The 15,488-nt window shown below is 36.5% G+C and overlaps 1 protein-coding gene across 6 annotated transcripts; it reads right to left on the reverse strand.

The window, feature by feature from the left end:
• Positions 1–3,420: 3,420 nt before the first annotated feature.
• Positions 3,421–12,085, reverse strand: LOC113731436 (E3 ubiquitin-protein ligase MBR2). Of its 6 annotated transcripts, none has more exons than XM_072079482.1 (7): positions 11,929–12,085; positions 9,213–10,440; positions 8,587–9,098; positions 4,974–5,024; positions 4,108–4,203; positions 3,889–4,029; positions 3,421–3,794 (listed from the first exon to the last, which is right to left on the reverse strand). In XM_072079482.1, exons 2-7 carry the CDS (start codon positions 10,351–10,353, stop codon positions 3,663–3,665), a joined length of 2,073 nt encoding a protein of 690 aa, XP_071935583.1. In that variant the 5' UTR covers positions 10,354–10,440; positions 11,929–12,085; the 3' UTR covers positions 3,421–3,662. The 6 variants fall into 6 exon arrangements, with proteins under 6 accessions (XP_071935583.1, XP_071935579.1, XP_071935582.1 ...); XM_072079478.1 differs by adding an exon at positions 11,364–11,457 and having other exon boundaries at positions 8,587–10,440; positions 11,929–12,077; XM_072079481.1 differs by adding an exon at positions 11,364–11,418 and having other exon boundaries at positions 8,587–10,440; positions 11,929–12,051.
• Positions 12,086–15,488: the final 3,403 nt, after the last annotated feature.

The raw sequence follows: 15,488 nt of genomic DNA on the forward strand, positions 1-15,488 counted from the left end.
CTCACGTCTACATTCATGGCAAAACAAATGCAACCAGGATCATTACTGGTGAGGCTGTGAATCCCGCTCATTTGCACTGAATTATGTATCGTTTTTACTATGACTCGAATCATTGTATATGCAGAAAATTGGAACCGTAGAAAATGGTGGTGGCATGGAACCAGAAGTGCCTCGCATGTAAAATGGTTGCATAGGGGAAAAGGAAAAAAAAAAAAAGGCGCAAACAAACAAACGAATGCTTCGCTTATATATTAAACAACGGATAAGAACGATGGTATATGCCTTTCTAGCATCCCTATTGCAGTTCAGACTAAATAGAATAAATAGCTTCCTTTTCCTGTTTAGTTTATGGGTCCATATTACGAATTTTGTAGCAATTGTACTGCATTAATTCACTCGTAGTTTACGTATACAAGAAGTCATTGCATCCGAATAAGGGTTTGCTCTTTTTTCTTTTTCATTTCTTTTTTTTGTTTCCTCTCTTGTAAAACTGGTTAAGGGGGGAAAAAAATTTGCAGAGAAGGTACTGTAATTTTCGTGTAAACTATTCATATTTGGTCTTCTCAGAGGCAAAGAAATACTACTGTTGGCTGGGTGACATCAGTATCACTGATCACGCTCACAGAATACAGCAATCCAAGAAAAAGAATTGAAGATATTAGAAGGTGCATTAGGAGGATTAATTTTGTGGTGGGAACAAATACACACACATACATACAATACTGTCAATTTGGCAATGAATTTTTGGCATAATTTTATTGGTTTTCTGTAGCGAAGAGCCGCAAGCTGCCATCCTGACGATAACGAACCGAAAAAGCAGTTGCAGCCCTTTTGATCCAAGTTCCACTTGGGCTTTGGTTGATTCTTTCGTTCTTCATATTTTTTTTTAGGATGGCGGATGTTCTTGTCCCTGATGTGATGTGCTGAATGAAGAACATCTCAAGCTGATCTACTTGCGCTGCCAAAAATAAATAAAGAGTGCTTTCCTCATTTTTTCCTGGGAATACGATTTTCTTGGCACCTTTTCGGAGATGATTATGTGTATGATTTAACCACGATCTTGAGCGGAAGCTTTATAAAGTGATCCAACTCCCTCAAACTCAATTTATTAAGAACTGGAGTTCAAGACAAGATTAATTGTGGAGCATATTATTACTGGCATTCAACCTGGCAAATTTACACTGACACATATATATATATATATATATATAGCATATGAAGATAATATTCAGAGCTATTTTTTGAGGCAGAACTAACGTTGGTTCTAAAATAAAATCATCGAACAACTCGAAGTGTAATGAAGACATTAAATCCAATTTATTGTTCAACATCGTTTATGCCCTTAAGTTCATAGATCTTCTTTCAACTGAAAGTCTAAAAGGTTTCAAGTACGAGGAGGCAATCAAATGCCAAAAAGCCACAAGAACTTCAGCCCTGGACGAACGTTTACGTTGTCGGGAGCCTCGCGCGTAGCGCCTCGCAGTCCTAAAACCGGAAACAAAACTTAATACAGAGTTTCCCATCGATCTCCACGAAACCCCCCATAGCTTTTGATACTCTTGGCTCTGTCAAGGATGCCCAGATCGCACCTTTTCCCCTTTCTTTAACAGTTAAAATGCCACATGGGGAACCATGTTTTTTTTTTTTTTTTTTTTTTTTATCTTCATTTTACTGTAAACTGTAGAGGCGTTACAAAAGTGAGTTAATGATTGAAAAAGTTAAAGAAAGTAGAAAAAATGATTGGAGATAGGGTTGTCTGTGACGTGACGTATGGGATGGTTGTTAGAAGAATCTGAGGGGGGTTTGGTTCCAAGTTTGAGTGTTTCCTGGGGAATGAATTATGAAACTACACAAAAAGGTCTGAGAATGCTTGCGTTTCTGGTAATCATGAAAATTCGTCGTCCTCCATCCATATGCGTATCTCTTCTCTCACCGGGTCACCACCCACAACAAAACCTCTGGCCCACTTTCTAGTACACAAGGTTCTAGTTTGGAATTTCAGAAATATATATTTATTTCTTTTTTTAAAAAAAAAAAAAAAGATACTACTGCTTCCTACGTGGCGTACATGCAACCAACGTCACCACCGTTCTGGACCCACTCGCTTATTTGTCACCGCCACATCAAATTGGTTTCAGACACAACTGGCAAACCTCCGCACTATATTAACAATGATGAAGATTGAAGGGCCGATCCATCCATCGATGTTATGCACCTTGTCAATCCGCAGAAGACGCGAATGCTGAGGCTTGGCTTTAAGACTGGCAATACAAAAAAGCTCGAGGGAAAGGACGGAACAAAGTAATCTTTCTGTCGGATTGCAAGTATTCGAATCCTATCATCGATCTAAGAATTGTGTTGGCGAGCGATTTGTAAAACTTTATATAAACGACTTAATAGTTCTAGAAATCATGTTCTGACTCACAGTGGCAATCAAAGCCTAATACATCCAAACTTTTTTCTATAAAAAATGAATTTAAAAAAAAAAAAAGAAAAAAGGATGGCAAGCAGCTGGCGGACAGAATCAATTCAGGGTATGTATAGATGGCAGTTATCTGAATGTATTCTTACATGACATAGTTAAGTTGAAGAATGGTTACCGTGCCTACAGTTTTTAGTCATTCAATGGTAAAATTTGACTCCTTGGGTTTGTCCCCTTCTCCTCTAATGTAAAATAGATTAAATTATACAACAGTTATCGTCTCTGAAAAAAAAAAAAAAAAAAGGCAAAATTTGCCTCAAATCCTAAGTATGATGTAAGGTGGAAACAGAGAGTTTCCCCCACTTGGCTTGACACACAAGCCAGGGCTGAGATCCTGGTACTGACCCGATAATTGTACACCTCTCGTATACCTTTTGTTATGGATATATACAAAACCGACGCTTCTGGGGCAAAAAAAAAAAAAATCCAGAGAAGATATATACAAGAAACAAGCCAACAGAAAGTGCAGAAACCATCAGAGAAGACAATGAATTGAATAATTCCAGGGGTCCATAATAAACATAGTTGTTGTCTCAAAAAACGCTTCCTTGGATTATGTTATGCTATTAGCTAATCCCACCGCCCTACGTTTCCGTTCTGGTTCCGCTAATCAACAATAAAGAAACCAATAGAAAACGCAAATTCTTGGCACAGGTTTCAATGCCTACAATTACAGACGAGATTGCGATGACTAATCGCCCGACATTCACCCACTTATCAGAGGACCCAGCAAAGAATTCCAACTAAACCGTTGTTCAATTTTAACAATCAACACAAATTCGATCTTCCTACCCTCAGGTAAAAGCCGAAAAATAGAGAGATATCCATATTAGTGTTCCCATACCCTCGGATAAAAACTGGGAGAGAGAGAGAGAGATCCATATTACTAATTGCTGTGAGGAAGTGGCATGACAAGGCTAGCATAATACACACTAAAATTTAAAAACTGTCCCAAGAATTTCATGTTAGAATGATACTCATCAGAATAGATGAAGTTTATCACATAAATGCAGTAAGACTTGTTTTATAATATACCAATCTCCTTTCCCCCTTTGAACCACCCGGTACAGTATTACACAGGTAACACAAAAAGGGATTTCTTATGGTATGACAACAAAATGTATCTTCAAGTTGAAGAACCAATAAATATCCAGGGGGGAAGCAGGGGTGAATTTGTGTTTCAAGTTTCCAAGGCCGTTGTTTTACAAATGGGACAGAGATTCTTCATTGTCAACCACTGTTTAATGCAGTTTGTGTGAAACTCGTGCCCGCAATTCAATGTCCCAGTATCGTCTCCAGCGATGTAGTCCTCCTGATAAAGATAAACCAAATATACAATTTATTTATATTGCTAACTGTAACCTTCCAACTCCCTGCTCTCATAATATTTCAAAGATGGATCTTACCTGACATATGCAGCATGGCTCAAGGTTTGGCGATTCATCTGTGATGAACTGATATCTCCGATGTTTCAGTGCATGAAATATGGCATTATCACTCAATCCCGTACTCACATTTCCGATGCGTTCCTCCAAGGCAAGCAACTCCTGGAAAATCGCTCAGGTGTGATGTGAACTAACCAGGAGGGAGTAAACCCAAGTACAGCAAAAGTTCTACCACATTACCTCATAGGACATATTATCAACATCCAGCCTCATGTCTCTGTGCCTATCATGCAACTCAGCAGCCCCATTGACAAATGGATCTAACATCATATAATCCTAAAATATAAACCAGGGAACAATGTGGGGCACGATTACATTTCTGCGCGGCAATAAAAAGTGCCCAGGTATGGCAAATCAAGACACACCTAGAAAGCAGCATATGAATTTTTAAGTTGCACTTCCTCAAATTTTTTCTGACTCTTCACAGCTCAATTTCAATCGAGCAAACATCGAAGAAAGGGGTCGCAGATGTTTCAGTTTTATATGGAACATGTTTAGATCCTTTTAGTGGATTTCCAATTAAAATTCAAATTACAATGTACACAAAACTTATGCTTGATTACCATAAAGGCACAAAACATGAGTATTGCATATGTTGCAGTCTATGTGCTTAAAATTCAGGTAGAAAACATGAGCTACTGGCAAAGAGGGCTTTACTTTTTCCCACTCCTATGGTAAATTGTTAGGACTAACAGCCATTCTTGTTTTAAAAAAAATGAAAATTTTCACGCTAGCTAGATAATTGCAAAGATGGTTCCCTGCAGCAGGAAGCTTGATGCAACAAGGTAAGGGGAGTGGCCAAACAAGTTTCAAGAGGTCTTCATGTATAATCTTCTTTCTGCATTATGTTCCAGTTGACTAAGCAGAAAGCTATACATATCAGTTGCAGTTATTCTTATACATTCCGATAGGCGCAAGAAGTACATCAATCAGCATATGTTATAATGTAAAGCACATGAAAAAAGCACCATTGGTCGAGTCTCCGCTAGTTAAGCTGCAAAAAAGCTACAGACTATTCATGATTGTATAAAAGATTAATTTCAAACCTCAGCTCGCAAGTACTCTGCCCGCCGCATCGCATTCAGCACTTGACGAATCTGTTGCACATGTTACAAAACAAAAAGATGAAAGAAATTTCAGGCAACAGATACAAGGAAAATAATCAGCTGAATCAATTATACAAAAAGCAGCACGAGTGCTGAATGAAATTTTAAACATGTAATTTTCAGTCATAGCTACCATACCAATTCAAACTTATGACCAGTAATTTTGCACTTGTATAAAAGAAACAAGAAGTTAGGGTGGGTAGTTTGGGGAGCCACCCCAATGTGTCTGTGATCATATGAGAAAACGGGGACATCAAAATGCATGGGAAAAAGTTTTTACACAATGACCAACTCGAATAGACACCAACTGCACATAGCTATCAGCTCACTGAAATGTTGAATAAGTATGCCTCATTATCAGCAAAAGCTTCAAATTTCTCCTAATTGCCTTGTAGACTCAAATTCCTAAAAGAATATATTTTCCACTCGCTTTAACAAACATAGTAGAAGAAGCATGAGGATGAGCCAAAAAACTTACTCTACCAGGCAAAGATTAACATGAATCAAGGACCTACTTTGCCCAATTTTAAGCTCATTTGGAAAGAATGCTGCACTACAATTGAATGCAAATATCTCATGCCGAACTTTCTTTACTCACTCATGTCCAAAGTTAAGAGGAATGTTAAAAAATTTACTAAAAAGAGTTACACTGTAAAACGACTGAAATCATCATGTTTCATTTCTTGGTTGTGAGTTAATAAATATTTGGGATAATTTCAGAAACCTTCCCTGAGGTTTCTGACACTTTCACTGGCACCCCCTGAGGTTCTCAAAATTTCACTGACCTCCCTTGATAGAAAATTGGGCCCCTTTGCTGACATCATGAAGGCCAAAATTACAAATATATCCTATGAAGTTGGATTTTATTACTGAAGATGGAGTGTATTACTACCGTTTAGTTGGAGAAAAAGGCATCTAAAGTGATTAATCAAGCTTAATAACAATAACACAAACTTGATGGCTAATACATGAATTAAAGCTGGATTAGGGAGTAAGGCGCCATTTTTGTGCCTGCTGTGAATATATAAATGTTTTTAAGTAAAATTCAAAAAATGTTACAGTAACTTCTTACGAAAAAAAACTAGTAGGTTATCTATTTAACATAAATTAAATATTTTTTAAAAAAGAAATATCCCATAAAGTACCAACTCTTTATGGCTTTTCTCTATTACATGAACCAAGTACCAAGTTTTATGGACATTTTATTCTGAATCATTTAATTTATGTTAAGTTCATAAATATTTGCAAATAAAATTCAAAAGCCGTTACACAAGTATTTTTACGAAAGGAAAAGTAGCATGTTTTGTATTTAATATAAATGAAGTATTTGAAAGTAAAAAAAAATTTCCATAACATACAAGTTCTTTACGAGTTTCTTCCATTGTATGGAAAGTACTAGCTATTTATGAGCAATTTAATTTGCATCATTTAATTTATATTAAATACATAAATGTTTACAAGTGAAATTCAAAAATTGTTACACTAATATTATTACGAAAGGGAAACTACTAGGTTTTGTATTTAACATAAATTAAATACGTGAAAGTAAAAAAATAAATTACCCACTTTTTACTAGCTCTTTACGAGTTTCTTCTATTATATGAATAAAGTACTAGCTATTTATAGGCATTTTACTCTGAATCATTTAATTTATATTAAATATACAAATGGTTGTAAGTAAAATTCAAAAAGTATTACACTCATATTTTTACGAAAGGGAAACTGGTAGGTTCTGTATTTAACATAAATTAATTATGTGAAAGTAATACTCGCAGGTAATTTAATTAGTTTAATTAGTTACTTAAGTTATGTTAAATAGATAACATACTAGTTGACTTAAGATTTATGAAAACCGGCATTTTCCCTGGCACATCTAGTGCTTACAATTTTTTGTATTGTACTTACACCCCCTCAACTTCAGTAATCATTCTAATAATTTATTATTCTTTCAATCTTCTACTAATACAAGGAGCAAAGGGGCAGCCATGGAATAAAAATTCCTTCTCACACATGAAAATAATATTTTAATCAGATTTGGACTGCATTGTTACCAAAAACTCAAAAGCAAGGGAGGTCAGTGAAATTTTGAGAACCTCAAGGGGTGCCAGTGAAAGTGTTAGAAACCTCAGGGGAGGTTTCTGAAATTATCCCTAAATATTTCTCCCTTTTTTCCGGCTTTCCCATGCCCTCAAACTCCTAAGAGATATATTCTCCACTAATTTCAATCAATATAGAAATAGAAGCAAGCGGAAGAAAAAAAATTGCTATGCTAAGGTAAACATAAATCCAGGTCCTACTTTTACCAATTTAAGCACATTCAAGGGGTATAGTGCATCAAAATCAAATGCAAATAAAAGATCTACAAATATGAAAAAAATTATTAAATCTACAGAAGTTAAAAAGGGGAAGTCGTGATCATCAACCTTGTGATCCACGAGATGCACAATGTGCCACAATCTCTATGTGCTAGAGAGATAATACACTGTTAATGGAGAATTTGTAGGGTTCTCCAATCTAACCATCACCCAATAGAAAGACAAGAATAAGAAATCAAAAAGAAGAATGTAGCGATTTATACCCAACCCAATCATGGAACACTATGATATCATGCAACAAATGAGTCACTTAAACAATTTTCCCAACCATGGAACACCATTACATCATGCTACAGAATGAGTCGCTTGATAATAATTTTCCTTAAGTCTGAAAAATATCAAGCTAAATATCCATCACAAAATCCAGCGAAAGTATCAATATAGATTACCCCTAGAAAACAGTACCAGACTACTGGCAGAAGGCTATGACTTAAAAAAATGTGAGACCAACCTAAATGAACTGCTTAATATTCCTTCAAAACTTTTTTTTAAAAAAAAAAGTAGTTTTACCAACTCTTTTATCTACTGTGTACCTCATTGGACCAACATGAACAGCTACCACATTTTTCAAGCAAGACAAGTATAAAGAACAGTGGAAAATTGCAACGTAGGTCATGAATTGATAAAATAAGAATGCTAAGAGCTCCTAAGCACACAAGTAGGGGCATTCTTTTCTTGCTTGTGGGATGTATCTTTCACAGATTAAACCAGGCCCGAAGAATGCTATCTTGTATAACCCATTTCTTTTAAGGCTTTCCCCTCTCCCCAAACCCTGGTTTGCCAGAGTGATCGTGTTTGATTTGGTTGCAGCTAGGAGGATCAATGTCAGCCAATACACTTTATCCTTTGGCAAAGCTTACTCTTAACTCTATCAAACTACGTGTAGCACCTTCTATTAGGCTCCCTCTACTGTCCTCAATTAAAAAAAAAAAAAAAAAAAAAAAGGAATGACATCAGAAACATTCAAACTGTTTGCATATAAATCCATACACAGGACCATAAACAAGAAGCGCTTAGGTGTAAAACTATAAAAGAACAAATACTCTAAATGTACTTTACAACATAAAATAAGACAGTCCAATATTCAATCACACATACTCAATTCACAATGAAATGATAATGCAATGCACAGATCTTGGATGTGCCAAACATGAATAGAAGAATAAAAGAAGGCAAACCTCAGACACGATCCTGTGCCTCCCCTCAATGCCAGCAGCTAAAGCACGCCAACCATTAATGTCCTCGCTGGAAACCTCCATCAACAATGACCTAGAATATGGCTGATTATGGTCCCCGCTACTAGATCCAGATGCCATCACAGCCTCCTCTGAGGAAGAAGAGGCTGAAGGCAAGAATGAAAAATTGCCTCTCTGGCCTCCAGGATCAGGTTCAACAGATGGGAAGAGGGTCCATGGAGGGAATTCGGACAACCTCTGCTGATTATGTGCTGTTACATTTTGATGAGGCATCCAGACAGTTGGGAGAGGTCCTGTACCAGAATTAGGAGTATATCGAGAACTAGAAGGAACATTTCTTGAAGAGCCAGTATTTCCAGGTGAAAAACTCCAAGCTGTTGGTTCTTGTACCATGTGCCTGCTCTCACGAGCAGCAACAAAACTAGGATGCTCTGGGTTGTTGCTTAGGGAGCCTCTGAAATTGGCTTCATCCCTTACTGCAGCACCTCTTTCCCCTGAAAACAAAATAGGACTGGATGAAGCACCACCTCTTGAGTTAAGAGATCCACTCCAAGAAATCGGAAGCATATTTCTTGCCAAACCATGCACATGCATGAAAGGAGACTGACTTGGGTTACTGTTTAAATTCAGTGGACGAGAAAACGGAGTTCTCAGTTCAGGCGATTCAGTTGCTGAGATAAGTCTTGATTGGTGGTTCGTAGAGTGAGCATTAGAATGCCTAACATCAGACGCTGCAGCAGATAAGTCAAATGGGGCTGGTTCCTGATGTCCAAGATCCACTCCGAAACTGAAATTTCTTTGTGAGCTTTCTGCAATGTCAGTAACCCTTGGAGGAAATCTATCGTAAGTCATTCCTCTCATCCCAGACACAATTCTTGCATTTACCTGTCCCTGATTGTTAGCGCTAGGTGAGTTTGTAGATGTTGCAGACACAGCTAAGCTGCTAGAAGCATTATGATGAGCAGGAATGTTGTGCCTTCCAATAGTTTCATCTTGTGGCTCCATGCTCAAACTTCCACTTGAACCAGATTGACCAGGATTACCTTCAAGGACCTTTCGCTTGCAGGACAAACCCCAGGAACTAGAAGAAGAACCCGAGCCATCATCATGCCGAACTAGATAGCCAGAATTACCAGAAGAAGTCCCAACATCATTAGAACCAGCATCAAAAGTAGCAAACTGGTCTATCTCTGACATGCCAGACCTGTAGAAACTTGGAGATATGCCTGATCCTCTACCTTGCCAGCTATCATGACTACTACTTCGATAGCCCCCACTTACAGTAGCATTCGGAGAAGTACGAGTAGACACAGAGTTGTTTATACTCAGAGGTCTGTGAAAATAATTGCCACGATAGCTATTTGTACTACTTTCATGAAGAACATTAGGTTGTTCAAATTGCCAGTCTGCTGATCTTCCATCAGGTCCCACACAAGTATTTATTGAAGGAGACCAACCTTGTCCTACCTTTAAATCATGACCATTCAACTGGCTTTGCATATTAGCACTGGAACTCGACTCACCAGGATCCCAGCCACCAAATGTCCGACCATTGTGGCTTGCAGGATTTAAAAAATTAGGGCTCCCATGCCCTGAAGAAAGAACATAACTGGACAACCGGCTTTCCGCTGGATTTAGAACATTATTCCAAGCAACTGGCCTATCCGTAGAAGCATTATTGGAACCAGATACCTGGTTAAGATCAATGGTTTCAGGAAAGGGTTCCAAGATACTCCTTTCCCCCTGCATATCAGAAACTTCTCAAAAGAACAATGGCTCCAGAATATAACAAAGCCAAGCTGCAACAGAATTCAGGCAGCTCTAAGTTTCACACACCTATACATGGAAAAAATCAAATAAGGATAATCTGATTGCAGAAAACCAGATAGGAAACTTTCAAATTAAGAAAGAAACGGTTTTCTTCTAAAAAAGAGAAAACCAAAATAGCATTGCTAGTTTTATATGAGTTTAAGGTACAAAAAGCAGGAAGCAGGCAAAGATATTAAGACAAAAGGCATTTTCAAGTTAAGAATTCAGAAGTGTTCTAGCACCAGGTGCTAACGAACTTTGCAGCTTTACAACACAAACATTAACAACTTCACCAGAAACGTGACATGAACATACATCTCAACAGATCTTGACTCATCGTGATATGGAGCATATGGAAACAAATGAATATCATATGAGATTTTGGAACCAGGCCATGCTTAATGACACATAGCTTCAAACCACTTTTTTTTTTTAATTTCAGAGTACATTCCAAAACAATTTCATGCTTTCTGTGCGTAGTGCTCAATTTAGAAAGTCCAACACACAATAGCTACAACAAGACCTAAATGAACTGACAAATAAAGCAAGAAAAGGGAACCAAGACAGTAGCTTTTTTCCCAGACATATTAAGACCATCAAATTCACATAGACAACGAGATTTTGGCAAGAAATTCAGACCAAATCGTAGATAGAAAACCAGAAAACTAACTCACGGTTGTCAGCTGTTTCTACCTTCTTTTTATTGGTTTTTCGTTCGAGTGCAATGTTAATGGAATTAGAAAAGTGTGCATCGATCTTTCACTTTCATTTTTTTTGTACTTCAATTTAAAAACTTCAGTGTTTTTTTCACCTTGAATGACCAATGCAAGAAGACATAAATGCATGCACATCAAGCATTTTTTTCCCCTATATAGCTCATAAAAAAAGATAAGCAAGCTCTATTTACTCAAAAAATACATCAACAGAGATAATCTTTGGTAATATCTCACCAACAGCCATTTTCTTTGACCACTTGATTTTCGAGACGACCCAGAAAAGTCAAGCCTTGGATATCCCACAAGCACAGCCACGAAAATACACAAACTATACATCAATTAACGGGAAAAAGTAAAATAAAATCCAAGAGAAGTGAGATTGTAAAAATAAGCAGAATTTCGAAATTTCAATATCTGGCAAATAAAATCCCACTATGAATCCAGCAATTATTCACAACTGAACCTGGAAAAAGATCTAAAGGAAATAACAATTAAAACGATACTAAAATAGAAAAGTGCAACAAAAACAAAAAGAACATATGCGTTACGAGAAAAAACCTGTGAGAAAAAGGATCCGCGATCTTAAATTTGGTGTGGGAATTGAAAAAAAAAATTCAGTGGGTAGAGAGACTGAAGAGGCGCTTTATGATGGGTTCTACTCAAAGCTCCATTTTATATTATTTTATTTTATTTTTCCTCCCCATCTTTATCTATGATATTTGCATATATGCAGATGACGGTTTCAAATACGAGAGAACCAAGAAAAAGAGCAGAGAACAGAGGAGACAATCAGCCGAACCTTGGGTGAGAACTCGTGAGAGAGATGTGGATGTAGGAGAGAGACTACGATTATTATGTGTCCGCAAGAGGAGAAGGGGGCCTTTTTGTCTGTGTGATGACAGATTAAGCGGTGATAAACTCGTTTCTGCCAAGGACATGTTTGGCTTATCAGCTTCTGGTTTCTCTTTCCTTTTCTTTTTCTTTTTTCTTTTCCGTCTCTAATTTGGAAATAGGATTTTAAGGAAACTTCGTCAACGTAATTAGTGAAATTTGGCCCATTATAATTAGTTTAGGTTTTAAAATCAAAATTTTAATAAATTGGAAACAATATTAACAATTAGATCCATTCTTTATTTTTTTAGTGTCTAAATTTTTGCTCAAAGTGTATGACAAATACATCTTGCAAAAAAAAATTATATAATGACTTGTGGAATGATAAATATCTAAATTTGTGCCCTATTGATAAAACTTATATGTCTAGCCATTCAATTTTTAGAAATTTTAGCTTACAATAATGTCTTTTTTTCTATGGAAGATGAAAAGTGATTACATGGATATGGATTGATGATTAGCAGTTTTGTAAGCTAACAAAAATAGCTTCATTTCTTCTCGTATTATTGTCATTTTAGAATAACAGGGTCATAAGTTTTTATGAATAAAGTTCAATACTAAATACGACGTCACTAATAATTTGGAAGACTATATCACACATATACCCCTTGGGAATTGCTTACAATTTTTTATAAAAAAAATAATAATTATGTAATATTGTTCAATGTTTAATTCTTGAAAACAAATTAAATTACGATAGTAGAAATTAATCCAAACCTAAAATAGAAATAAAACCACTAGAAAGTTTTATCTATAATGTTGTTTTAAAATTCATAGAAAGAATATTGCAAGTAATGATGTATTTCGCACCAGTTTAGTGTGCACATTCATAGGATAGCGTGAGTATTGTCTCCTAATATATTAATATTAACATGTGCGCTTCTATGTCCACACACATTTTCTCATCAAGATGAGAGTTAAAATAAAATGTGACACTAGAGGGTTAGCATCAACTGAATTTGGAAGGGTTTTTTTTTTTTTTTTTTTTTGTCGACACAGGGGTGTCCGGATCAATTCTTACGGGACCCGACTAATCCTCTGCGGCCCGGACCCGGCGGCCCAACCCGGCCCAAACACATTAAGTGCTCGGAGGAATCCAGCGTAGCGGAGACTCGAACTTATGACCTCAAGTGTCACTGGTAAGAGGCGCTGCCGCTGGAAGGGTTTGTTTAGAGATGAAATAATTCCTATGGCACAAAAAACACCTATTGACACCATATCACTCGCAAGACTGCGTGTGACTATTATATATAGGCAAAAGTCAAAAGTATTTGAGCTCGAAATTGGTGACTTCAATGTTTTGCCAATAGCAGAAGTTGAGGATCCGGTGTTCTCTCTTTCTCATGCTATGAATCTCGGAGGAAAAGTTCCAAAATTTCGCAAAGTATAATTGAATAACGCACGAAATAGTTAGGTTCAAGATGTTTATCTCCTACTTAATATTCATTAGACTTGTGTATATGACTCGTGACTCTTGTAAAAAGTTAGAATTCTAATTGAGATTCATTTTACTTGATGATGTTAATTATTACACGTTGAAAATTTAAAAAACCTTGAAAAAACTTTTAAGTTAAAAAAAGCATAAAAAACATAACATGTTACATGTAGAGGCACAATAGCTCGGTAATTCTTTAACAGGATTAAATCTAAAACAAACCGATTGAAACATATAATAAAGTGGTAAGAAAGAATTGAGCCCCCCAAACACGGTTTGGGTTTTTTTTTTTTTTTTATTACAGGGTAACAGTTAACCTAGTTTACTTCTACTCTTATTTCAACCTATACTAGGGAGGAGGTGAGAGGCCATAACGGACTCGTATAGATTTTTAAAAAATCACATATAGTGACACATTGATGGGAAGTAATATTTGAATTCTTGACCTTCTTCCATCTCATTAATTTTTAAAATCTTTAGTGATGGCCAACAACGTAAAGGACATTATCTGGTTTTTTTTTTTTTTTTTTTTGCCTGCAACGGTAAATCCTACATTTATCATATTTTATTCTATATTATAAGCGAGGGGGATCCGAAGAGGCTAAGAGGGATTGAACCACCTACTGTAGGTCCAGCCTTGGTGTTAGTGGGCAAAATAGAGAGACTTGTCCCAGATTAAGGTACATTGTCCTGCAGGACGCTGGTGAGAAAGTGACTGGACTAAGCAATAGCCAATAAGCACATCCCTACCCAACACCCTAATAAGTTATACGTAGAGTTAACTCGATCTGTTCAACGGGGACGACTTTAATTAATGGAGCAGAAGAAATGTACCTGTACTGCACTCCTACTACTGTTGATTTTGTGTAGTCCTCAGAACCATAGGCGTTACCGATTCCAAGTGATACAGCTACGGACAGGTCAACCATTGTGCAGGATGACCAAATCTAATGCGTTTTTAGCAACTCTTTTTAACTTTTCCTGGATTTGGTACATTCTAACTCATCACTCGTTATCTATTGAGCTTGTATTTAAAGTAGTTCTAAAAAAAAATTAAAGGAAAAAGAAAAGTGGCCTGACCTCCTTGAGGTTTATCATATTTGCATTCACCTCCTCTTTATAAAATAATTAAGGGATGGCCCTTAATTTTGTCCATATTATTACATTATGGCCTTAAACTTTTCTATACAAGTCCATTTGCTTCTTTCTTTGTTTTGTCTATACCTCAAGTTCACACCAGATTTTTTTTTTTTTTTTTCCGTTCATAACTTATAGTAGTATGTCATATAGTTTGGGATGGGAAATCAGTGGGGATTTGAATAATTTTGAAAAGAAGCTATGTGGGCCTGGGAATATATGGGCTGATGCCCAAGTACACGCATTCCACCATGGGATTAAATAGGACGGTTACTACGCGTGCATGGTAGATGTTAGAGCGGTTCCTCAAAACGTTCCACCATGTGCTCGGCTTAAGTGGATCTTTAAATAATATGGGTCAAGTCCAGATAATCACCCAAATTCCTACCTGAGACCATTCAGGCCCAACCTTTGTTAAACTTGTTTCTTCTTTTTCAATTACCACTGAATTTTATTCAATTAATTAAACCAATTTCAGTTCTACGAAACGGTTGCTGGCTGGAATTCAAAGGCAATCGGTCAGTCAGTCAATCGTGGGATTTTGGCCAAGTTTCCGTTCGTTTGAGCAATTACCAAACTATGCTAACTTGCGAAGTTGGGCGGCGGCTTCAGTCGCCTTTTTATGCTCAAGTAACTGTTCTATTTTTTTTTTATCAATTGTCATCATTTACACCTATTTTTATTCATATTCTAACTTATTTTAGGGAATGATCCAACAGAATCCGTTGAATCATATGAATGCATTATGCACCCATATGAATTTAAGAGAAGCCATACTAAGTAACAATTTTAATAGGATAAGTTTTGAATTATTGACTTTTTTTATGCTAAAGTAACTGTTCTATTTTCTTTTTTTTTATTAATTGTCGTCATTTGCACATATTTTTATTCCTACT

Source organism: Coffea arabica, chromosome 2e (genome assembly GCF_036785885.1).
Source record: "Coffea arabica cultivar ET-39 chromosome 2e, Coffea Arabica ET-39 HiFi, whole genome shotgun sequence".
Taxonomy (NCBI): domain Eukaryota; kingdom Viridiplantae; phylum Streptophyta; class Magnoliopsida; order Gentianales; family Rubiaceae; genus Coffea; species Coffea arabica.

What these genes read in the sequence shown, in the direction of transcription:
- LOC113731436 (XM_072079477.1), bottom strand. Translation starts at nt 10,353, where the DNA reads ATGCAGGGGGAAAGGAGTATCTTGGAACCCTTTCCTGAAACCATTGAT. An exon ending in TTGATAATATGTCCTATGAG is followed by an intron (nt 4,030 to 4,107) that starts GTAATGTGGTAG and finishes GCGATTTTCCAG; the next exon opens with GAGTTGCTTGCCTTGGAGGA. An exon ending in AGCCATGCTGCATATGTCAG is followed by an intron (nt 3,795 to 3,888) that starts GTAAGATCCATC and finishes TATCTTTATCAG; the next exon opens with GAGGACTACATCGCTGGAGA.